Raw genomic sequence first — 24,199 nt, 5'->3', positions numbered from 1 at the left:
AAACAAATGCTCTCTAGCATGTGTAGGTTATTAGTTTAGAAATGTAAAAACATTGTTTGCCTGAGGTTTTATATTTTATTATATGTTTGCAGAGAGATTACTTACTGGTATGTGTTTTTGTTAACAAACCAGCTTGAAGAGTAGCCTTCAAATACTTTCTGATTATTTTCCCTTCAGTTTCTTCTTCTTCTTTCTTAATCCACAAACAATTTTGAATTGCTCTATCATTAAGACCTTTCTTAAGTTAACTATTATTATTACAGTGCAGTTTAATTTTTTTTATCAGACATTTAAAAGCAAGCAGCACTGTGCTGAACTTTGGAATTGGAAAAAATATAATCCCTCTAAGGTCAAATTACTTTTTAGGGTTAGGTGCATTGAGTTTATGGCACCCAAGCAGCAAATTCAATATAAACTAGGAAAATAATTCAGAATAGTAGTCAAACTACAACATTTCCTGAAATTTCTTTAAACAATCCGTGTAGTTATCACTTTGTCAGTAATAGCAAGTGTCTGTTTTTAATTTTTGAAAGATGCTTTAAGTCCTAGACTGGAAAAGGGCTTGTTATAACAGCAACAATTATGTGTTTATATTCATAATATACTAGAAAAATAGGTGAATCCAGCCAAAATGTGAATACTCAAAGCTGCCCATTTTATGTTCTTAATTTATATTTGTAGAATAATATTTTCTTGAGTGATTTGGACATACATTTTAGTTCTGTGGGATATTGAAAATGGGAGCACACAACCAATTCCTTCTCTTTCCTGAAATGCCAACCTAGACTCTTAAATCTGTAACTGAGGCTTTTGAAGCAAGACAAGGTGTGGTGGAGGGAAGGAGGGGGTGCCCAGGAGTGGATGGAGATGCTGCCGTATATCCGAATTGGAAGGGTTAAGTTGCCAGTGAAACCCAAGAGGAATGCTAACGGATCAAGAAATGACATGCTACCTATTGTTTGTTGCTATAGGATCAAAATAACAATTATACATGCCAAATAAATTCTAAACCTGTAAGGTCGCAAAAGAAGGGATGGCGGTAAGTACAGGTGCCAGAAGCATTAAATAACCCTCTCAAACAAGGTGCACTACTGTTGTCTTGAATTCTGTGAGGTTCCCCCAGTCTGGCATTTCCCCCCCTCCACAAGACAATGTGCATTCACTGCAGGAGACGAGGTTAAGCCTGAGTCTCCCAGACCTTCTGGCTCCTTGTGCCCAACCCTGACACAGAGGTGCCTTTGTGAGTGTAATTACCCTCCCTCCCCTTGTAGTAGAAATAGTTTATTTAGATCCTTATTTTTTTCCTGCAGGTAAGGCTGGAATAAGCAGGAATTAGCATGCTAAAGAACCTGCCCTAGCTCTGACTTCTGAGTTGATTATCTGCAACTTCTTACAATCCTTTTTACCTCTATTGGTTTGTACTCCAAGATGCAATTCCAGCCTTGAGGGCTTATTATTAAGAAGTGAAGGAAGGTGAGGAGTCAATTAGCAGGTACGGTGAAGGTGCGCAAGGCATGATGCAGAGGCTTTTCCTACAAGAGCATTTCAGAAGCATATCCCTGAGCTGCCAGAATAAACTCAGGTAGATGCAGAGCTTAGAAAGTTTTGTTTTAAAGAAGTTCGTTATTATTTTTCAAAGCTCTCCCCCTAACAGTTTGTTACTATTGTAATTGGAGTTTTTAAAAGTAGTGCTTCACTTTTCCATTTCTCGAAAATAATTAGTTACCTTACAGTTACTTAAAGATAAATTTGATTGCTACAAGCCACTGGCCTGTAGTCTTCTAGTCCAGTGCTTGTTTGATATGGGGAACCTGCAGGGTTTGTTCTCTCTCTCTCTCTCTCTCTCTCTCTCTCTCTCTCATAATGCTCCAAATACTGTACTGCCAATGTATTTGTGCCCATTGACTACAACTGTTTTTTCTTAGAAACTCACCATAGACCGATGGCTACCATTTTGGGTAACACTGGTGCAATCTACAATGTCATCACCTCAGCCTAGGGTGGCAGTTCAAGACAGAACCTGAGTTAGCACCAGAACCATGTAATATTCCTCCTTTATCATTTAGCCCCATAAGTACAAAAGTGAAAAATGGTTATAATCACAATGAAAAAAAAAGAGTAAGATTATCCATAGTTAAATTGCAGTCCTACTGTGATACAATACCTTTGTTGTTATGACAAGAAATTAATTACACATAACTAGTTATTTTCAAGTTTTGGGTACATAATCCCAATATTTTACCAGGAACTAATATTAAGGGTGCCTTTAGGGTTTTTACACAGTGTGAACATCAGAAAGGTGTGAAGACTAAAGTAAAGGTAGAATTAGGGAAAGACTTAATTTAGAAACAAATTTGACTAAAATCCATGAGAGTTTGCTTCCCATTAAACTTTCAGAGTATTGTGGAGTAAAGATTTCTTTAACCTTGCAAGATGCTATGGCCATTCTCCCTTAAGCCTTCCTAATTGGCATTAGCTGGTTGCAGGTGATTAACTTGAAGTTAAATGAGGCCTGCTGTTAAACATGCTTTCCCAGACTTTCAAACAGAGGGGAAAGAGGAAACTTTAGACTGTTGAGATATTGGAACAGAGCCAAAGTTGGTGGTTAATAAAGTGGATCTAAAGTTTTGATCCAGCTTTGTTTACATAGAAACCAGCTGAAGTTGGCAGATTATTTTCTTTCTTAAATCTAAAAGCATGTTACTTGAGGGTTTCTTTAAAAGCATGTTTTTTTGTTCTTTGCAGAGAGACTACTGTAAAAATGAAAAAAATAGCAGTAGGGTAGGTGTCATCATTCCTTCATTAGAATTTTGGTCTTGATTCATGCAGGAAAAATGACATGTCGTGGTTTTGGAAAGAACTAGATAGATAGATAGATTCTTTTTACTGTGTCCACTTTTGTTTTATTGTCCATAGCCAAATTCCTACCCAAGCATAAATATAGAAGAGATAGGCGTTTTCATTATCTTCTTAGCCCTAGAGTTTTGATGAACCCGCATGAAGAGGTTGTACAGTAAATATGAATGAATACTTGCCCTTGGCAAGTATTTTAAAAGCCAAGTGTTCCTTGGTTTTTAAAATTGGATAGAGCTAAGAGGATGCACCTGTCCAATCTTAACATCAAGGTGAAGTATTAGGCAAACATCATGAGGGGCCCATACCCTTCAGAGCTTTAACAGTCTTAGTCAGCATTTTGAACTGTAATGGAAACAAAAGGCATCTGGTATTTATAATGACAGCAAGAAAATGAAATAAAACTAATGAACTCTGCTGTGCTGCAAAGACAAGCAGCATGGAGATTCAGTCAGCCTTTTGGGGAGAACAATATTTGAGAAGAACGTGTATTTGCTCATCTCCAGCTTTATACCTGCCCCACAAATAGAAGCAACACTTGGTGAGCAAATTTGCCTGCCGCGCAAATTGAATGGGATGCTCCGCCCCGCGTGCGCCCCGCGGCTTGAGCACATATGCTCAAGCCGCATAAGGCGCACCCGCGTATGACGCGGGCGCGCTGTACTGATTTTAGGTTAACTTGGATATCAGTAGAAAATAATCAGTGCAGCTTGGTTTCTTTCCTTCTTCCTCAATCCTTTTAAAATAATCTTTGGCAAGACTTATACATTCTGTATATCCACAGGTGTGCCCACTTTGCAGTGAGCTCTTCTGTTTTATTTGCCATTGTAACCAGTATATAAGTATGTATTGGAAATTCTGCACCTCAGATTGTTAGACTGGAAAGTGTAGGTCCCATGGTTTGTTGCAGAAGCTGAAGCTAAGTGGACATGACAAACAAGCTTTCCTGGTTTTTTGTGGGTTTTTCCGGCTATGTGGTCATGTTCTATAAGAATTTATTCCTGACATTTTGCCAGCATCTATGACTGTCATCTTCAGAGAATGCTAACATGGAAGAGAGAGAGAGTGTGTGCGTGCGCCATTGTATATAATTAGACTTGAGAGCATCCACAGATTGTTGATATCCATGGAGTGTCCTAGAAGCAAATTCCAGGAGATATTGAGGGCTCACTGTATATAAATAATATACAGTTCTATCAATACAATGGCATGAATAAAGTACCCACATTTTTAAAGTTTCTTGCAGCAAGGTTTCCCTCTCTTGCCCCAGCACAATTTTCATCCACTCCATTAGCACTGCATTTACATAGAATCAAGAAGTGTAGACTATGGCAGATCAAATGGAAGCAGATGTGCCTTAGATCAGCACTATTTTGAAATAATATTTCCTATTCAGACCAGGCCTAAGAAGCTGGACCACATTTCTGAACGGAAAGGAAATCGCTATCAAATACCAAGTTAGAGTCATCTGTGGTGTTGTATTTCAAACTTCTATGTATGGTTGTGAAAAGTGGACAGTAGGGAAGACTGACAGGAAGAGAATTAATTCATTTGAAATGTGGTGCTGAAAGAGAGTTCTGCAGATACCATGGACTGCCATAAAGACGAATGAATGTGTCTTAAACGAAATAAATCCTGAACTCTTGCTAGGAGCCAAAATGGCTAAACTTAGGCTATTGTACTTTGTCATATTATGAGATGAAAAGACTCATTAGAAAAGATGATAATGCTTGGTGAAATGGAAGGCAGTAGGAAAAGAGGAAGGCTACATTTCAAGTGGATTGTCTAAATCAAGGAGCTGAGCAGAGCTGTTGATAATAGGATGATGTGGAGGTCTCTCATTCATGAGTTTGCCATAAGTCAAATCCAGTTCAAAGACATTTAACAATGAGGAAATTAGATGCATAAATGTTGATATTAGTGTAGAAATGAGAGATGCTTATGCATGTTTAAAGACACATGATGGACATATGCATGAATGAGAAAGCACCTGTTGTCTTTAATTCTGCAATACCAACCCACTACATGTTTTGCTTTGGGCTTCCCTGCTGAGGTAGGCCTTTCATATTTTGTTGTATAATAACTCTCATCAGGTTGACTAGCCATAGGATGCTACATTGTATGGTCTCTAAAGAGAGATCTTTGAGTCAATTCTTGTTGTTGTTTCCTTCATCATTGCTTTTGTGTGCTCTTTTATGTTTTCTCCTGTACACTATAGCTAAGTGATACATTTAAAATTCCTTAAAAATGAACAAATATATCTATAAATCAGACTAAATAAAGAAAAGGATGGAAATTACACTAACATCTCAGTTTGTTGAGTTAATTAATAAGAGTCTTTCAATAAGCACGTTATTTTGTTGGTAATTTCTCTTTCAGGATAAGTAATTTTAAATATTAAGAATTACTTCTTACATCCTCCTTTTAACCAATCAGTTATATTAGGACTATTTCTGTTCTGCCAGAACTGGACAGTATTTATTTTGATTATAATGAAGCAATCATTTGTACATCAACACATTTTACAGTCTTCTAATAATAATAATAATGTAGCTTTGGGGTTTCTTGATAAATTATCAAGAAACCCCTGTGAGAAAATCAGTTATCAATAGTACTGAATTCCAGAAGTTCTAAAAAATTTCTGCATTCCACCAAATTACTCTTCACTGGGACTTATAGACTGAATAAAGTATAAACGTTTTCTTTTAAGATTGAAACTGATTAATAATCTTAGAATTATTTAAATCAACATTTTCATTATTTTGACTGTACCAAGTGATTATATTTGTTTGTTTTTTATCCCATTTATCCTAATAGTTTGGACACATACAAAAAGTTGCTAAAAGTGCTACTTTTTAAAACCTGGCTTGGGGGTCTCTTGTTTTTTTGGAAATTTTGGGTGTGGTTTTTATAATAAACCAAAGGCAAGCTCAGTTTTCATGAATCATTTCTATACATTCCATAAGCAAAGTAAGCAGGATGAATCCTTTTGTAAGTCTTTTTTTTTTCTTTTTCTTTTTCTTTTGCTTTTGCTTCCAAAATTTCTACAAACAGCTGGCAGAAAGACAAATTTGTGTAAGCTGGTTGACATCAGAAAGTTAAATCTGTGTTAGATTGTGAACATTGTTTTAAAAAAGGAATTAAAAGCAAAGAATCATAGAATCATAGAGTTGGAAGAGACTGCAAGGGCCATCCAGTCCAACCCCCTGCCATGCAGGAAATCCAAATCAAAGCATCCCCAGCAGATGGCAATCTAGCCTTATTTTATTGTCTTTTCTGCGTAAAGACCTCCAAGGAAGGAGACTCCACTACACTCCAAGGAAGTGTGTTCCACTGTCGAACAGCCCTTACTGTCAGGAAGTTCTTCCTAATGTTGAGGTGGAATCTCTTTTCCTGTAGCTTGCATCCATTGTTCCGGGTCCTGTTCTCTGGAGCAGCAGAAAACAAGCTTGCTCCCTCCTCAATATGACATCCTTTCAAATATTTAAACAATATTTTAAGTTATTACCTGCTTCAGTACTTAGAATCTTCTTCTGAACCTGTCTAGAGTATAAGCTCTCTCTGTTTTTGGTCTTTTATTTTTTCCTCTCCTAGGGAGCCAAGGCCTGTTTTCTTCGTGACATTCCCTTCTCTGCCATTTACTTCCCCTGTTACGCTCACATGAAATCTGCTTTTGCAAGTGAAGATGGACGAGTAAGCCCTGGATCTTTGCTTTTAGCTGGAGCAATAGCTGGTAAGTAGCTGCTTTTGTTCTGACTATATACCTCTTGTTCTTTGGAGGCCTCGAATGAGTTGGATACTGGAACTGGTTAAGCAGTATCAAGCTGGATAAGAAACTGCAACGCTGGCTTGATCTACCAGTGGAATTTATTTGTTCCAGTGAGCTCAAGGCCATGTACATAAGGTCTCCTCATTTTTATCCTCATAGCAACCCTTTGAGGTAGGTTAGGCTGAGAGATAATGGCGCGTTACACACGGCCATAAGGGACGTCCTTAGGACGTCCCAGTTTCAAAAAGGGGTGTCTCTTCCAAATGCCCCTTACCCTATTATGGACAGAGTCTGTAACAAATGGCTGTGGCCGTTCCACACGGCCGCTGCCATTTTGACGTAGCGGACGCTCTGCATCCACACATCGCAGCCCAGAAGTGACGCCGCGAGTGCGCGCTTTGACACTTGCGGCATCTCTTCCGGGTTGCTGGAAGGAGCGCGATTTTTGTGCTCCTTTGCAGCGCGAAGGAGTCACACAGTTTGGCTGCTGCGACTCCTCTGCGCTGCAACCAGCAGCGACCCGAGACCACCCCTTTTGGGCGGTCTGTAACTGGCCAAAGATTGGCTTAAGGGCACCTTTTCAACTGTGGATTTGATTCTGGGTATTTCCAATCCTAACCCAGCACCCTAATCAGTATGAAGCAGTGATTCTTACTTGTCATGTTTATGGAATTGCCATATGAGTTGAAATGGTAAGTGGTTTTGAGAAATCAATTTTACTATTAGTCAAACTAGAAAAAAAAATTCCATGACACTCATGTACTGAGGCCTTAAATGCCTTTCAGTTCTCCTTGTAAACTTATGCACAGAGGTTCATACCCTCCAGCATGTGTCATACCTGAACCAGGGGACATGGCTATAATAAGAGCTTTCTGGGAAATGACATCAAACTTACTTCCTTTCCATTTATTAAAAGGTGGAGATATAAAATGGATAGGCAGACAGTGTTAGCAAAATAAAAGGAGATATATTTTCACACATAGTATCAATTGTAGAATCTTTGCCTCATGCAGATGTAAGCAGCACACAAACATGAGCAGTTGTTTAAGAGCCTGAGATGAATATGGGAGATGGGTCTATCAAGTGGCTTCATTTTTTATAGATGATATAAATCTATCAGGTGTATACAAGCCAAATGTTAGTGGTCTGTAACAGGGTTGGCTGTTGCCTTTTGTTGTGATTGGAAACCCTTCTGATTATTTGAAAAATGCCACTAAAAATTCTTAACTTTCTGCCAGCTTAGCCAAACTATCCAACCACCATCTGAACCAAAGACATGTTTTAAGATTTTCAGGCTTTTGGAAGTCATCCCGTACCAAAGGAGAGTATGCTGTTGGTATTGAAATCCAGAGCAAAGATGCTGTCTGTTCAGAGGGTAACCTTAGTTGATCTTTCAGGCTTTATGATGAGCTCTGTAACCAAAAACTAAAATGCTGCTGAGAACACAGTAATAAACTGCAGGATATACTGGGAAGCTGGAGTAATCTATTAGTGTAAATTGACCTCTATTGGTGAATGATCTAGTGCTTATGCACAGTTAGCATAAATTTGCTAGTCTCCATTTGTGGCTACTTTGATTTATAATTTTCAACCTTCATATCACATGTTGTATGAGATTATAGCTTTGAATGTGACAATAACAATTATAAGAGCTGTCTTACCCAGGTGAACATACTGGGTGGAGGGAAATGGCTGGAAAGGTCAAAATGTGTGTGTGTGTGTGTGTTTTTTTGTAATGTCTTCATTACTGGTTGAAATTTGGATGTCATTTCAAAACAGAATCCAAGTAAATGCCACCATCAGGTGGAGACTATGCCACTATAATGAAAGATAAGCCATTGACCCCAGTGACCAGTGTCATAAATATATTTACCTATGAGTGGGGGAAAGAAATCTCTCTTTTTAAAAAAATTATGCATGAAATAAAAATGGTTTAGATCATTGTTGTTACACAGAGTGTCCGCAAGCCAGCATAGGCTTGAAGCAGTATATTTGAAAAGCTGCATACAAGGCTACCTAAAAGGTGAAGGCCCTGTTATTATGACAGATAATAGAAATGTAATGGCTCTGGGGAAACATTGCCTCTTTTGCATGGAATGAAAAGACAAGCAGAAAATGGTTCTTTTCTCACCTGCTGAGAAGCAGCTAAAAGGGACTCTGTGAACAGTTCAGAATTCTGCTCTTCCATCTGCATTCCATCCCTTTTTTTGTATTCTCTCTCCCTCTACCCTAGAAAGGTCGGCATGGTTCTTTTTGGTCTTTAATCCAAATAAAGGTTTTCAGCTAATTACTTCTCTTTCTGAAATGGAATTGACCACTCCCTGCAATTGGTTGTGCTTTGCTACAAGAAATACAGAATGCCCTGGAAAGAGTTCTAGACAATCTCTTTCACACATTTTTTTTCTTGGAATGTTTTTATACTCAGCCTGCGTGCTCTTAAAGAGTCCGGGATGTAATATCCGGTGTTCTATACAGCTAAATAATCTTTGCAACCAGAAAATCCACTTCTGCCTCTGATAGCTATAGTGATCCAAGATATTAGTGCACTTGCTTGTTCCATTTGAAAGAGAGAGAGAGAGAATCATGGAGCTTCCCTTTTCCTAAGCATCAAAAGGGAATACTCTTATTTCATATGCAGGAGATAGAAAACTCTCTCCTGACATCAGGCAAACCATGCCGATGCAAAATTTTCCTATTAACTGATTTCCTATTAACTCATTCACTTAACTCATTCACTTTCTATGAGATTGTGAGGTATAGGCTTTTTCTCCTCAGATTTCAGGCAGCATTCTGATAGCTTTGGGTAAATTTCTTCCCTTGGTATTCACAGTAGGGTCCATCAAGTTTCTTGCTCTTAGAAGAGCCGAACGTGGGCATAATCCATTACAAATAATGACTTGCTGGCAAAGTAATGCCTCATTTCCCCGATTTGAAATACCTATGCGTTATATTATGATTGTAATATAATGGCAGAAAACTTCACTCAGTTTAATGTCACTGCTTTTTCTACTTCTGTTGTTCCTTTGCTCAAGTAAGCTCCACTGAGGTCCAAAAAGACACTGCAGAAATGATCCAGTTTGAGACCACCCTGGCTCAGTGCTAGGGAATCCTGGGAATTGTAGTTTATTGTGGCATCAGTGCTCTGACAGGGAAGGCTAAATGTCTCACAAAACTTTTCCCAGGATTCTCTAGCATTGAGCCAGGGCAGCTATAGCGGTCTCAAACTGGATTATTTCCACAGTGTTTTGGATCTTGGTTGAATTACATGAAACTTTATTCCATTTTAAGTGTGCACAGTTTTCAAGCAGTGATTTCTAAATGATTCTGAAAATAGGCAAGACTAACCTCCAGAAGCGGGCAACAGATGTAAATATTAATAAATAATCAATATTCTATAAGCAGTTGCTAAAAGTTAAAGGTAAAGGTTGTTGTAACCGACTGTAGGGGTGGTGCTCATCTCCGTTACTAAGCCGTAGAGCCAGCATTGTCCAAAGATGATTCCAGTGGTCATGTGGGCAGCATAACTGCACCAAATGCCATTACCTTCCCACCAAAATGGTACCTATTTATCTACTTGCATTTGTGTGCTTTCGAACTGCTAGGTTGGCAGAAGCTGGGACTAGTAAGAGGAGCTCACCTCATCATGCAGCACTCAGGCCTCAAACTGCCAACCATCTGATTGTCAGAACTGGTGTCTTCACCACTAAGCCACCGCTACTTAGTTACAAATACATAACTATGGCCCAGAGCAGACTGGCATGAAAAACAACCCGAGTCCACTGCAGTCAAAAGTGGGTCAGATCCCCACTGTCCGCATGGTTCACTTCCAAGGTGTGCCGTGAACACAGGCCAACTGGTGCTGCCATGATTTAGATTATGTTGGAGGTTGGGGGCAGGTCTGGGCATGCTGGGTGTATTTTATTAATAATAATTATCTCTGATTATAACCTCTGAATTCTTGGGGAAGGGCATTTCTCCAAGCCACTGATAGGCCCTTTCTAGTATTGGAAGTGCACGGTTCAATGTGTACTATGAAATGAGTTCTTTACTTGTAAAAATGTTCTTAGACTGAGTGTATTTGCTTGTTTGGGTTCCCTGTGCTTGTTAATAAGTTTGGAATATATTGCTCATATTATCTGCTGCAGCACTCAGGATTTTGATTATTCCCGTTATATAACCTATAAAGCCTGATGTCCCATCACTGTTTTTATAGGTGCCCCTAAACAAAAAAACTGGTGTAAATTTTTCTAGCATGCACCTTCTCAGGAGATGGTGCTGCTTATAGAAAGCCAGAATTTATTAAAGTTCCTTTTTTGGATTACAAGTCCCTCAGTTTCCTAGCCAGGATGATCTAGGAGTTTAGATAGTCCTGAAAAGAGCTACTCCGTATGCACACGATTGCGTACGTAAAACATGCACCAATCTACATATTGTTTCTTTTACTTCTGACTTACAAACTTTCATGTTTTGTAATGTACATTCATTAATTCTGCAAATATGAATTGTGTAGTAAAAAGACATAAAACCACAAGCATTAACAATTCAGTTTTTAAATACTGATACAAGCAAAATAAATTTGTATTTTCCAAAATATATATAATAGTAATGTGTATATGATCAGGAGAATATGCTTCCAAAACTGGATTAATTGTAACTAAGCATAAGGAAACAAAACAGTTTTTCAGCTCTGCATCCTATCTAGATGTGAAACCTAAACCAGTGTGTTTAGCCAAGTCATTTCTTAGATTTTCTAATTTTTCTTTCTTTGCCTATTGTGGAGCGATTGCAGACTGTGATAAGTGTCTCTTTGAAGTTTGGTCACAGAAGCCGTTTCTCTTTATCAATAGTTGCCAGTATAGGTTTGGAAAATGCACAATAATGTGGATTTTATCTTGTATTTTCACTATATTTCGATTTCAAGTTAGTTTCCATTAGCCAGTTACTATTGAGAGCAATGGCTTGATTCTCTTATTACGCAGCATAGAATTGGTTGGGTGGGGGAAAGTGCCATAACCTTAGAAGTGTAAGAATTTGATATAGCAAGAAATGAAGTGCATTTTATCATGGGCACTTTCTGGGCCTATAGAGCCATGTTCCTTCTAGCAATGGTAAGAAAACCACTTCATATCTTGGGTTAGATTGTTACCTTTTCTGTGGAGTTAATTTACAGTATGACACCTTCTTCACAAACCTACTCAATTGTGCTGTTTAACTTAACTGAGGGCATGTGGACCATTTCAGCAGAAGATGTTGCAAAGAGTGCTGGGTTGTAATTTTAGGATTCCTGCAGATAGCTGCTCTTGGAAAATACATATAATGTGGAAACTATTTGGGAATTGCACCACACAGCTCAGGGCTAGTTCACACTTGCTTATGCCCCCAAAGGGAATGTCTTGGAAGCAGACAAGGCCTCTGGCTGGTTTATATCCAGACCGCATTCATTGAGGCATCATTTCTGTAACTGGCACCTCCACATAGGAGCTGCATACATGGGCAGCTGTGTTTTTCAGATTTTAGCTTATCTTGAAAGAGTGGAAGTCCGGCTCCTGTGAAATGCATCACTTGCAGCCTATTTCAAGGGAAGCCTTTGTTTGCCAGACTTTCAAATGTGAAAGTTCATGCAGTGTTTTTATTTCTTCTTCTCTCGTTTATGTTTTTTTGGGGGGAGAGGTGGAGTAGTTCCTATTTTAGTGATAAACACACACTTTTACATCTCTTTCAAAGCAGTCTGCTAAAAAAAAGTGTGGTTGTGTTTTGGAGCCAGACCACATTGGTTTGGACAAAAACTGTTACAGAATTATTAAGCTTTAGAGGCGAGGAGGAGAAGGAGGGAGCGAGAAAGCAAAGGACGTTTATGCATCTCTGTCTGCCCAAGCTGGTTTGGAATTCATGCAGAATGGAAAAGTAATAAAATAAGAAGAGACACTGTTTTCTGAAATAAAAAAATCTCATTTTATTTTTGTTCCTCTTCTTCTGTTTTTTTTTTTAAATTTTATTTTCTTAAAATTTACACATGATTTCAGTAGATGAGTCTAAAAAGTTTTTGTTTTGCATCTTAAAACCTCTTTTGATGTGTGCTTTTTGGCTTCAGTAATCCTACCATAAAAGTAGGGTTTTCAGGATCATGTCCCTTGTCTTCTGATTATTCAGCACTAGTTGCTTTCCATTGTTTATCTGCCAGCATATATCTTCCAGCAAGTTTTTGCTGATGATATTAGACATGGTAGGTTGTACATAGCACTAAAGGAAAACATGAAAATAATGAATTTAGAATTTGAGATTGGAGTGGGGTGCAGTGATGATTCAAATTTATACCTGCCTGCCTGTTCTGAGTTTAGCAAGAATTTTCATAACATGTAGACCTCATCCAGGAGGAGGGAGTACAGGAAAGACTGAGATTTCCAGTGCTCTTTGCAGAAGGGCAAATACCAGAAACCACAGAGGAGCTGACTTTACCACCAGTAAGCGAATTGGGGCACTCTGACAGCTTGGAGTATTTTATTGAATGCTTCTGTTTGCTGCCCAACCTCTAAATGAAAGTAAAGCCAAGCTGTCCCATTTCATCAGAGTTTTGCAAAGAGTCCAGTACTTGTGGTGCAAGAAAATGCTAGTTTTCTTTTTTTTTTTTTTTTCCCCATTTCACAGACTTTTTCACTTGGTTGAGTGACTATTGGAAGCTGCCTTAGTATGAATCAGATTATTGATCCATCTAACTCAGTACTGTCATTTCTGAGTGGTAATGGCTTTCCAGGGTTTCAGGCAGGATTCTTTACTAGTCTTGGAGTTCTCTGGTATTTCCTGGTGGTCTGCCTTCAAAGTAGAAACCAGGTCTGATCTTGCATAGCTTCCAGAATCAGATGAAATCATGTCTTTTCACAATGGTATGGTGCTAAAAGATGGTTCTCAGTCGATCACCATGGTGGAGGTGGGGAACAGTAAATCTACAGATATCCTGAAGCCATAGTGATGTAGGATGTTAATAAAAGGTGATTTTTGAACACTCACTCAAGTTTTAAAAGGCGTTAGAATGAAGGGTAAGCTTAAACCATCTTCCCAGGATGCTAGCTTGCTATACACAGAATTTTTGAAATACAGGAGCATTACGGTATGCATTTCATCTACTCTATTTTACATTTTTAAAATCTAGACTCTTAGGAAGAACTAACTATGTTCTGAACATGGATGTGACTGTTCCTATTTTCTGATCCTGATGTTCACAATGGCTGCCTACTAGTAGTATTCTTTTTTAAAATTGTTTACACTTGAGACATTCTCAAGGGGCTGATTTTAAGTGGCTGTCATTAAATGCTTAAGAGGTCATATCACTAGCCATTCTTTGGTCTTAATTTTCTGGACATTTCTCTTTAAGAAGAAATATTTTTACATAGAATAGAACCAGAATCATAGAGTTGGAAGAGACCACAGGGGCCATCGAGTTCAACTCTCTGCCATGCAGGAACACAGAATCAAAGCACCCCCAACAGATGGCCGTCCAGTTTCTGTTTAAAAACCTCCAAAGAAAGAGACCCCACTACACTCTGAGGCAACATATTCCACTGTTGCCACATAAAATTGTTGTGTTGCATCCTGATTCTGTAAGATGTTGAGTAGGCCCTTTGGAACCAATGGGACTTTTCATTCATGATTTAAGTCCCAATTATTTCTTTGGGTCTTCTTTAAATGTGATTAAATATAGTTCCACCCTGTTAGTTGTCAGATAGCTGAGGTGAAATCATAAACAAGTTGACACGTGTGACAAAGAGACCAAGTGCCAAAAACTGATTCTTGTTTCCCCAACTCTTCCGTCTTTAGGTATGCCTGCTGCTTCCTTGGTGACCCCTGCAGACGTAATCAAGACAAGGTTACAAGTAGCAGCCCGGGCAGGACAGACAACCTACAGTGGTGTCATTGACTGCTTTGGAAAGATCCTACGAGAGGAAGGTCCAAGAGCTTTTTGGAAAGGAGCTGCAGGTAACTTTTGAAAACAATTGTTTCAATTATGGAATGTGCATACATAAAATTGCGTGTTAACATGGCATATATTTTTTTTAACCTTTTCACTTTCAGCTCGTGTATTTCGTTCCTCTCCTCAGTTTGGGGTAACCCTGGTGACTTACGAGCTGCTACAGAGATGGTTTTACGTTGATTTTGGGGGAGTGTAAGTATGATAGGTTGATCGCTTTGACTCAGATTCAGTTGTAGGGAAGAGGCAGGGAAACAGAACAAATCTAAGGACCAACTCTTTCATGGTGTTAAAAAACAACATTGCATAATGACCTAAAATGGCCACTGTTGGGGAGAAGGAAGCAAGACCATTGGGTTATAGCTAAAACACTGAAAAGGCCTCAATTCCTTTTGAGAGTTGGTGTAAAAGCAATTTCATCTCAGTTCCATTTTTAAAAATGTTTAAACCTATTCTTTGTTTGTTTCTAAACATTGCAGAAGACCAGCAGGCTCTGAACCAGTTCTGAAATCTCGGATCACCCTACCTGCTCCAAATCCTGACCACGTGGGGGGTTATAAACTGGCTGTTGCCACATTTGCAGGAATTGAAAATAAATTTGGACTTTACTTACCTCGGTTTAGGTCCACCACACCATCTGGTTCTCAGGCAGCCTCGGTTTAATCCTGAAGCAATGACTTCTCCCAAGGACTGGGAAAGGGCCATACATCTAACCAATCTCAGTATCTCATTCCTTTAGCTTTTTTGCTTTTGTTCTCTCTCTTCACCATTGTAAATCATTGATCTATGTGTATCTTGTATCAGATCACTGTGAAATTCTTCTAAAATCTTATTGGTTTGGGCCCATGAATGTATTTTTTTTTGTCCTACTTGCACATGCCTTGGGATTGTGAATGTAGTTGCACTTGAGGAAAAGCATTCATATATAATTCCACTTGTTCCCCTTGGAGAACCTGTTGCTGGCCAAACTAGGGAAGCTGGGGAATATAATTATCTTGTGATCAGGTGAGGACTCTACTGCCACTTGCAGTTGCATTAGAACATGGTTCTAATAAGTTACTGCTTGGACCACAACTCCCAGAACCCCAGAAATTGCTTTTTAGACTACAACTAATCATACTGCTTGGGAAAGTCACTTTTCAAATATCTGGGCTTCATATTGAATATTATATGCATACACTGCAGAAATAATGGTGCTTGGTGCAAAACAATTTGATCCATGTGTACATACGGTACCTGACTGTGCCGGAGTGACTGGATTTTGCATACATAACACGCACAAGCTGCATTACTGGATTGTGTTAGGAAGCTTTTATGGGGAACATGTTTTTGTAACTTAAAACCACAATGACAAATGTTTAGCAATTTTATTCTGTTCCTGGGGCTGGAATGCTGACCGTGTAGGAGGTGGGGCGAGAAGTGCTATTTTCTTTAGACTCTGCACTTTATGGAAGAACATCTGAGCATCTTACCATTTGCACTGTAATGTCAGCATTAGGGCCCTGAGCTATTAAAAGCAGTAGCTGTATGTTGTTTGTCCTTTCCTGTGCTTTTTGCTTCAGGCTTCTGTATAGACACATACCCTTGACATAAATGGAGGCTGTGCCCATGGGTTATCAGCCTGACCATGATGATATTCAAGTTTTTGTTTTGTGTTCTGCACATACAGAGTAACTGCTGCTTGTTTAAATAAATGCAATAGAAATAATAACAATAAATCCATGTATTATATCAATGGTTATCTGCCTTAACTGCCAGCTTGTAATTGGACAACATTTGTGTGAAAATTCTTACTAACTTTGTTGAATTAAAAAGGAGATTTTTTTAAAAAAAGAAAAATAACCAGAATAAAATATTTTTGACTACTTTGACTGTTATTCAGCCCCTCAGAACAGAAATGTGGACACACAGTTTTGTGTATACCTTCTACATGGGTTGAATGTGGGCTGGAGTGTCTGCAGCTAATCAGGCCAATATTCTATGTATACTTATGCATATACTTAAGTAACTGATGTTAAGTGTACTTAGTTAAGTTACCTTTCCTATCCTGAGCCCCCCCCCCCCCCAAAAAAAAAAACCCTCATGGAAACATCAATCATCCATATTCCAGGTGCCAGCAGAATGGACCTCCTCCTTACCAAGTTGGGGAATGGGGTGTTATGACCATGACTAAATAGTGATTGTGAATATGAATCAGTCACAGATGAGTAAATCTAGATAAGCAAAGCCCAAGTGGTGTAGTGGTTGGACTATGACTCTGGAGAACAGGGTTCGAATCCCCCTTCAGTCATATAAATTCACTGGTTAACCTTGGGCAACTGACAATCAGCCTCTGGGGAAAATAATGGCAAACCTCTGAACAAATCTTGCCAAGAAAACCCCATGGATCGCCATGAGTTGGAAATGACTTGAAAACACACAGCAAGAGCAAATTTAGGTAACGTTCATATTCACAATTGCTACTTAGTCATGAATGTTTGCTGCTCCACCTCAGAATACCAGTCCTGTTTGGGTTTCATAGCAGGTCGAAGTTAGGTTGTATTCCCTTTTTATTAACAATACGTTCCAATGAATATCAAGACCCTCCTACAACAGTTTGTGGGCTGTTTTTCAAAATGAAATGAAAGTATTTTAACTTTGTCTTATATACTATACTTTGACAACTATTCCTGTGGAGTTTCAGGGCATGAAGTGTTTTCAGTGTTGGATCATGTAGCACTGGAATGCCAAATAACTCCTACTTTAAAATAGGGGCAGGAAACTTTTTGTCCTCCAGCTATTTTGGCCTGCACCTCTCAAAAGCCGCATCCATCTTGGCCAGTGGTAAAGGGTTGTAGGAAATGTAGGCATGCATACAAACTGAAAATATGTAACTCCTTCTACTAGTCTCGTTCCAACAGATCCTTTTCTAAAGTAATTTTAAACACCTTGGAACTTTACCTGCTTTAGGCTGTTATCTGATTGTCCCCAGATAGCCTAAACCCAAAGCTAGTCAGTTTTTCAGTTCTCACCCTCTGACAATGGGGATGGGAAGATGGGGGGGGGGGAGCCAGTCTTGTAAAGTCCACCATGGTACACCATGGTACTATTGAAAGATCCACAGCTGGTATTTCTACAACATGAAAAGAAGACCATAAAAAAGGCATGTGCTGGGAATGCTAGGGGAGGCTGTGAATCTCAGCATCTAAGCCCTCCCTGCCTCCCTCCCTCACTCCAGAAATAGAGGCGGAAACTGTCAAGACAATGTGGCACCCTGGTCTGGAAAATGACATGGATGTGGCCACTAGGTGGAACTGGAACAGAGGTTACTACTGTTCAAGTGGCAGGTGCATGAGTCTGCATTTGGTGAGCTGTGCTTTGTGGGAAGTCTGATACAACATGCAGAGTAGGTGAAGCCAGCCAGCAGTGCATCATGGGTAGCATTCTGATGCAACAGGTACTGGGCATGAAACCATCCAGGTTTCATTGGTGGCATGGCTGTCACATGACTTCAGGAAGACCAACTATACAAGGGAGAAAGTTACAATCTCCATTGGGTTGTTATGGTTGGTGGCTGGCGAAGCACTTCTTTAATTTGTATAGCTGTGAGTATTCAAGACAGCTGTCAGATACTCTGTGCAATCTTTGTAAATATTCTGCAGCATAGATTTAAAGCCCTTGCTGAGTGAAGTCTCACTGTCCGGAGATTCATTCCTTCAAGGTGAAAGCAGCAGCCTGTGTGTGGAATTTTTCTGTGCCATCGTGAGCCAGACTCTTCACAGAGACCATCTTCTAGGCATTCCTGCCTACGTGCATCAACTCTTCATGTGTGCATGCTAGACATAGCTTGTCTGTATGCCCCAACAGAAACATGATAGCTTCCATGGAATGACAGAAAGAAAAGGATCAAAGATGACCAGATAAAAAGAATTTCTCACAGACATACACACCTCCCAACCTACTTATTTACTAACCAGAGGAGGGCAACCAAAATGCTGAAAGAGCTGGAAACCATGCCCTATGAGGAGCGACTTAGGGAGCTGGGTATGTTTATCCTGGAGAAGAGAAGGTTAAGAGGGGATATGGTAGCCCTGTTTAAGTATTTGAAGGGATCTCATGTTGAAGATGGAGCAAGCTTGTTTGCTGCAGCTTCAGAGAATAGGGCCTGGAGCAATGGATTCAAACTACAGAAAAGAGATTTCACCTAAACATTCGGAAAAACTTCCAGACAGTAAGAGCTGTTTGGCAATGGAACATACTCCTTCAGGCTCGGGAGTGTGGTGGAGTCTCCTTCTTTGGAAGTTTTTAAGCAGAGGCTGGATGGCCATCTGTCAAGGGTGCTTTGATTCTGTGTTCCTGCATGGCAGGGGGGTTGGACTGGGTAGCCCTTGGGGGCTTTTCCAACTCTGATTCTATGATAACCCTCCATGATAACCCTCCATTACCTGCCATCCCATCTGCTCAAGCCAGAATTTTAGCCCTTTTTGATGTTTTGAAAACCTGCATCGCTGGTGCTGCTGGATAATAATAATAATAATATAATTATAATAATAATAATGTTTATTTGTATCCTACCCCTCTGAGAACAATCGGGGTGGCTAACACGTTAAAAATGCAAAACATATCAAATCCTTAGTACCCTCTCCCCCCTTAAAAAGGTCTTAAATCTAATAGAGAATTAAAACCATACAAGTTTAAACTGTATGTTGGGAGGACTCAAGGATTCCCCATTAGAAAAAAGTGGTTTCTGCTCCCTCTCTGTCATGGGATTGTTAGTAGAACAAAATTGTTAGCTCACACTGGCCAGGGTGATTCAGAGCATTCGGGATGAAGAAAAGTTATGGGGAGTTAGCAGTTGCTTGCGTTTGATAAATACCACAACATGCTCCTGGGAAGGAGTTGCAGTGCAAGCCATCTGTCACTTGAAGCCACATTGCCTATCCCTCCCATGCTGTGAGACCACCAATAAATAAATTTAAGTTCCCCTTTTCTTTTCTTTCTTCCTTCCCGCCCTCCTCCTTTCTTTCTTTCTTCCTTTCATTCTTTCTTTTTTTGATATATAAATTGGTTTAGGCATTGGTTCTTAATAAAGAAAAGGCATTTCCTTGGATAGTTCCTCTTTTAAAGCCTCAAATAAAGCAAATTGTCCATACATTATGGCCTCAAACAGCATTATTTTAGTACATCATTTTTACTGATTTACTAGCCTGGATTAATTAATGTTCTGTGTCTTGATTAAAAAAATAAGAGCCCTGATTAATTTAGGACCTGACCCTGAAGCGAAGCATTTGCTGTTTCAAAGCAGAGGAGCAATGCATCCATTGGTTGGCAATGCCATCTAGCTGGAAACTAGTGATGCAGGCCTTGACAGGTTGAGCTTTGAGTTGTGAATCTGTTGGCCAATAGAAGTCATAGCATTGGAAGCTAACTCAAGGACCACCAAGTCCAAGCCCCTAGCATGGAGGAATACACAAAGCACCATGCCTGGAGAAGGGAGTGAGGGAATGTGACACTTTTTAGCTCATAAAAGAGACCCCTTCACATTACAGTCCCCTTCACACTATCATCCCAACACTCAAGTTCTGCTGCCAGCAACAGTAGTATGAAATTTTTATCCCAGGAAGGCTCCACTGATACCTAGCCATCAGGAGAGAAAAAACCTTTTATGCATGAGAGGGTTGCAAAGAAATCTTTGTTTTGTTTTGTTTTAATTGTTGTTTATTGAAACTTTTTCAAAATTTTACAATAGAAGAAGTGTCTTCTCTCAGATATACAGGTGGTAAAGCCTCCTCCTACTGAGAATGTAAACTGTTCAGGATGTAACTTTTACAATACAGATATGAGTATATATGAATAAGAAATGTGGGGTGGAAACTTATTGTTATAGTCCTGCATTGTCACCTGTATATCTGAGAGAAAACGATGCCTCCATTGTGAAATTTTGAAAACAATAATTTAAAAAAATACACCATGTTTGCAAGCTACCTTGAAGACCTTGAAATGGCGACAAGACAGGCTTTGTATCTGTTATGTCATTTAGTCAGTCAATATGTATGGGTGAACCAAACTTATATTTCTAAAGGGTTTAAGCTTTGAAAGAATGAGGCATCAAAGGACAATGTGCTTCAGAATATTAATTCTAGGATTATTTTCTTAAACGGAAACAAAAGGGGACTTAACAGCTAAAAATAAACCATTTCAAATTTTCTCTATTCGCTTTGTTGTTGTTGTTGTCTTAGTCATCTGTGACGTCTGTCTGCTTTGCATTCTTTCATCCAAACCTGGTTGTTGGAGGAACGTATTCTGGTCAAATTGTGTTGTGAGACAATTGTAGTCACAGAAGGACACCAGTTCAATGTACCCTGGTAGTATATGTCAATATATAACCAGTTTTCCCCAGTGCTGGGCAAGAATCTCCATCATCGACAATGGCCATGCTGGTTAGGGATTAGGGGAACTGTTGCCCAAAATATTTGGGTGGTGACAAATTGGGGGGAAATGAGATAAGTCTTTCTGTGCCTTGCGATGATGTTGCTCTTGCAATGTCCTGGTTAAGGATCCAAGCTATGTGTCAAGTATTCTTTCTCCCTCCTGCTACAAGCCTCAGTGCTGCCCAAAATCTAATAGATAAGGAAGATGCTCTTCTCTCGACTTCACTCTGGCTTAATACTACTGTTGTTGTTCCTGTGTGCCTTCAAGTCATGTCCAACTTATGGTGACCTATCATGGGGATTTCTTGACAAAATGTGTTTGGGAAGGGGGTTGCCATCGCCATCCTCTGAAGCCAAGAGAGTGTGACTTGCCCAAGGTCACCCAGTGGGTTAATATAGCCAAGCCTTGGATTCGAACCCTGTTCTCCAAAGTCATAGTCCAATCCTAAAACCACTATACCATGCTGGCTACCTGCTACCTAATTCTAATTGCTACTTTCAACTAGAATAGACACACTGCCTCAACCGCTGAAAGTTATATTGTGTACTTTCAACTGATTCAAAGGGTCGGTTTTTACTGAAACTGATTATTGGATTTAGTTCCTGGGCTGTAAATGGAGGATGGCAATGCTACTGGTGAGAACGACTGCATTACCAATTGCGCCAACATTTCAGGCAGCTTTTTTTCCTGAAAATGCTGCATTTCTTGTTCCAATGAGCGCTGGCATATGTGTGCCTCTCTGCATGCATCGGATAAGTGAACACAGCCTTAGGAAGTTGCTGTGCATTCAGCTGTGCCATTCTGATTAAGCCAGCACTGAGGGAAATAAGCCATGTAAAAACACTTCTTGAGAAATGTAAGCATCATTTTGTTAGCTGAGACATTTTAACTGTGTTGCTTATGCTAAAGAACATATTTTGAATCCAGCGATTATACATAATAAATTACTGGTGGGTTTAGAAATAAGTAAACCTCAAGATACTTTCATTATGGAATTCTCTTGGGAAGTTAAGCACAGCAAATAACCCAGAAGCAGCACTCGAGCAAATTGTGTTCTTAACTACTCACAATGTATACTTTGGAAAGCATTCCTACTGCTAACTGTGTGAAAGCTGTGGGATGGATCCAGACTAGAGTAGCCCTACCAAAATCAGTAAGATTTAGATTAATCGCAACTAACAAGTCCCATTGATTTCAACTGGGATATGATGAAGTACAAAGAAATCTGGAGACAACCTAGTATTTGCCAAAACACTTTCTTTTTGTAGACAAGCAATGCATTTCTATTCCGACAGGCATTTAATGAGTGATTATTTAAGGTTCATCTTACACAATGAGCTAGGTATTTCTAATTATGTTGATTTGTGTGTTTTAATTATGTATGTTTTAACCTGTTTTTATTGATTAATTGTATTTTAATTTTTGTATCTTGTGGATTTTTAACTTTTTTTTATAAAAAACATTGCAAACTGCTTTGAATCCCAATCTGAGAAAAAGTGGAATAGAAACAACAACAACAACATACACAATAGTCCTTGTAAATCTGCAATGTCCAAAGATAAGACAGATGAGATGGAAGGCCATTCCACCAGACCTGCTTCTAAAAAATGATTTTTTCCCTTCTCCCTCCCACCCCTTTTCCTTTTATATTTATCTTTTTAGATTATATAAAACAACAAAGGAGCAATTTTGTTTTCACCACTATTATGCAAGTCTTTCTGGAAGCCTATTTTGACTAAAAAGCAAGATAACAATACATAAATGAAAATAAAACTGCTGATAGTTTAACTGAACAGATTTGGTCCAGCTTTAGTCATAAAGCACACTCACTAAAATCCACACGTCGTTAAATAAGTCAAGATTAGCTTATGTCCTACTGATTCCAATGGGTCTCCTGTAAGAATGGCTGAGGCTATCTACACTGCAGAATTAAATCAGTTTGACACCACTTTGGCTGCCATGGCTCAGTGCTATGGAATTCTGGGATTTGTAGTTTTATGAGATACCTAGCTTTCTCTGTCAGCGAGATCTGGTGCCACAACAAACTGCAACTCCTAAGATTCCATAGGATGGAGTCATGACAGTTAAAGTGGTGTCAAAGTGCATTGATTCCACAGTGTGGCAGCAGTCTAAATCTGGATCCAGCCCAACTTAAAACTTTTTTGAGGGCAAAAACAATTGCAAACAGTAGGGGGAAATGTGTCATTTTATTTACTGCCTTGAGTAGCTCTAGAAAGCCTCAAGCTTTGACCAGTTCCTTTAGATCACTTTGGGAAGGTCTATTCCAGAGCTGAGCCTCAGTTGATGGTCCATCAATCAACTTAAATTCTGTCTTGGTTTCATTGAGGGATGGCTCCTAACCTGGGTTATCTGAGGATGAGAAGGACAGGACTGCTTTCGACAGATACTCTACTTCCCCTTTATGGCTGTGATCACTCTCCTCTGATGTATATGCATCAACAAACCCAGCTTATCAGCAATATTTTGACCAGCAGTGATAGATAAACACACTCACATCCAACTAACTGGCCCATGTTGCTCTTTGTAATTAAATTTGCATCATCTGTCTCTGAAGATGCACCAGGTAAAGCTTTCTATGCAAGATCTTCTGTGGACAACTATAGACCTCCAGGTGTATTTGGACTACAACTCCCATCAGTTTTAGCAGGCATGGCCAATAGTAAGGGATACATTATCCCCTGTTCTAGATGGAAATGATCCAAAGTACTCTCAGCAATCTCATCTCACCTGCTAAGATCAATTTTATTTTCTCCCATAAATGCAGAGAAAGAAATAGACAAATGTACTGTTGCTGGTACTGCTCTAAAAACTGTTTTATATAATACATGTTACCTTTCCTAGAAGTCGCGGTTCCCTTCTCTGTCAGTAAATGAAATGATTTTAATATGAAAAAAGTAGTGCACATGGCTACAGCACAGGCTTGGCCTTTTTTCACTAGCAATATTCTGGAACAGAACTCTTGCTTCAGACTGTAACTGGTAGCCTGTAACAAGTGTCAGTGACCAACTGTACATGAAATATTGTTAAAGTACCTAGAAATAATAGGCATTTTTTAAAAGTTCAATTTATTCAACCAACCTTTAACAGATTTCATTTTCGTACAAAGTGACATCCTGTAATTGTTATTTTGGAGCGCGCTATAACCCCGACAGGCATGCACAGACAATGCAGTTTGCTCATTA

General features: G+C 39.3%; 1 protein-coding gene across 3 annotated transcripts in view; it reads left to right on the top strand.

Moving 5' to 3' along the window:
- Positions 1-16,450, top strand: part of SLC25A13 (solute carrier family 25 member 13) — a 140,839-nt gene extending 124,389 nt beyond the window's left edge. For all 3 annotated transcript variants that reach the window (XM_042472754.1, XM_042472753.1, XM_042472755.1), the window contains 4 exons: positions 6,448-6,586; positions 14,435-14,593; positions 14,690-14,780; positions 15,065-16,450. In XM_042472754.1, coding sequence (XP_042328688.1) covers positions 6,448-6,586; positions 14,435-14,593; positions 14,690-14,780; positions 15,065-15,248 — 573 coding nt within the window. In that variant the 3' untranslated portion in view covers positions 15,249-16,450. The remainder of the gene's footprint in view (positions 1-6,447; positions 6,587-14,434; positions 14,594-14,689; positions 14,781-15,064) is intronic.
- Positions 16,451-24,199: the final 7,749 nt, after the last annotated feature.

Source organism: Sceloporus undulatus, chromosome 6 (genome assembly GCF_019175285.1).
Source record: "Sceloporus undulatus isolate JIND9_A2432 ecotype Alabama chromosome 6, SceUnd_v1.1, whole genome shotgun sequence".
Taxonomy (NCBI): Eukaryota; Metazoa; Chordata; class Lepidosauria; order Squamata; family Phrynosomatidae; genus Sceloporus; species Sceloporus undulatus.
The sequence above is the reverse complement of the archived record's forward strand: the minus strand, read 5'-3'. Positions and strand labels throughout refer to the sequence as shown.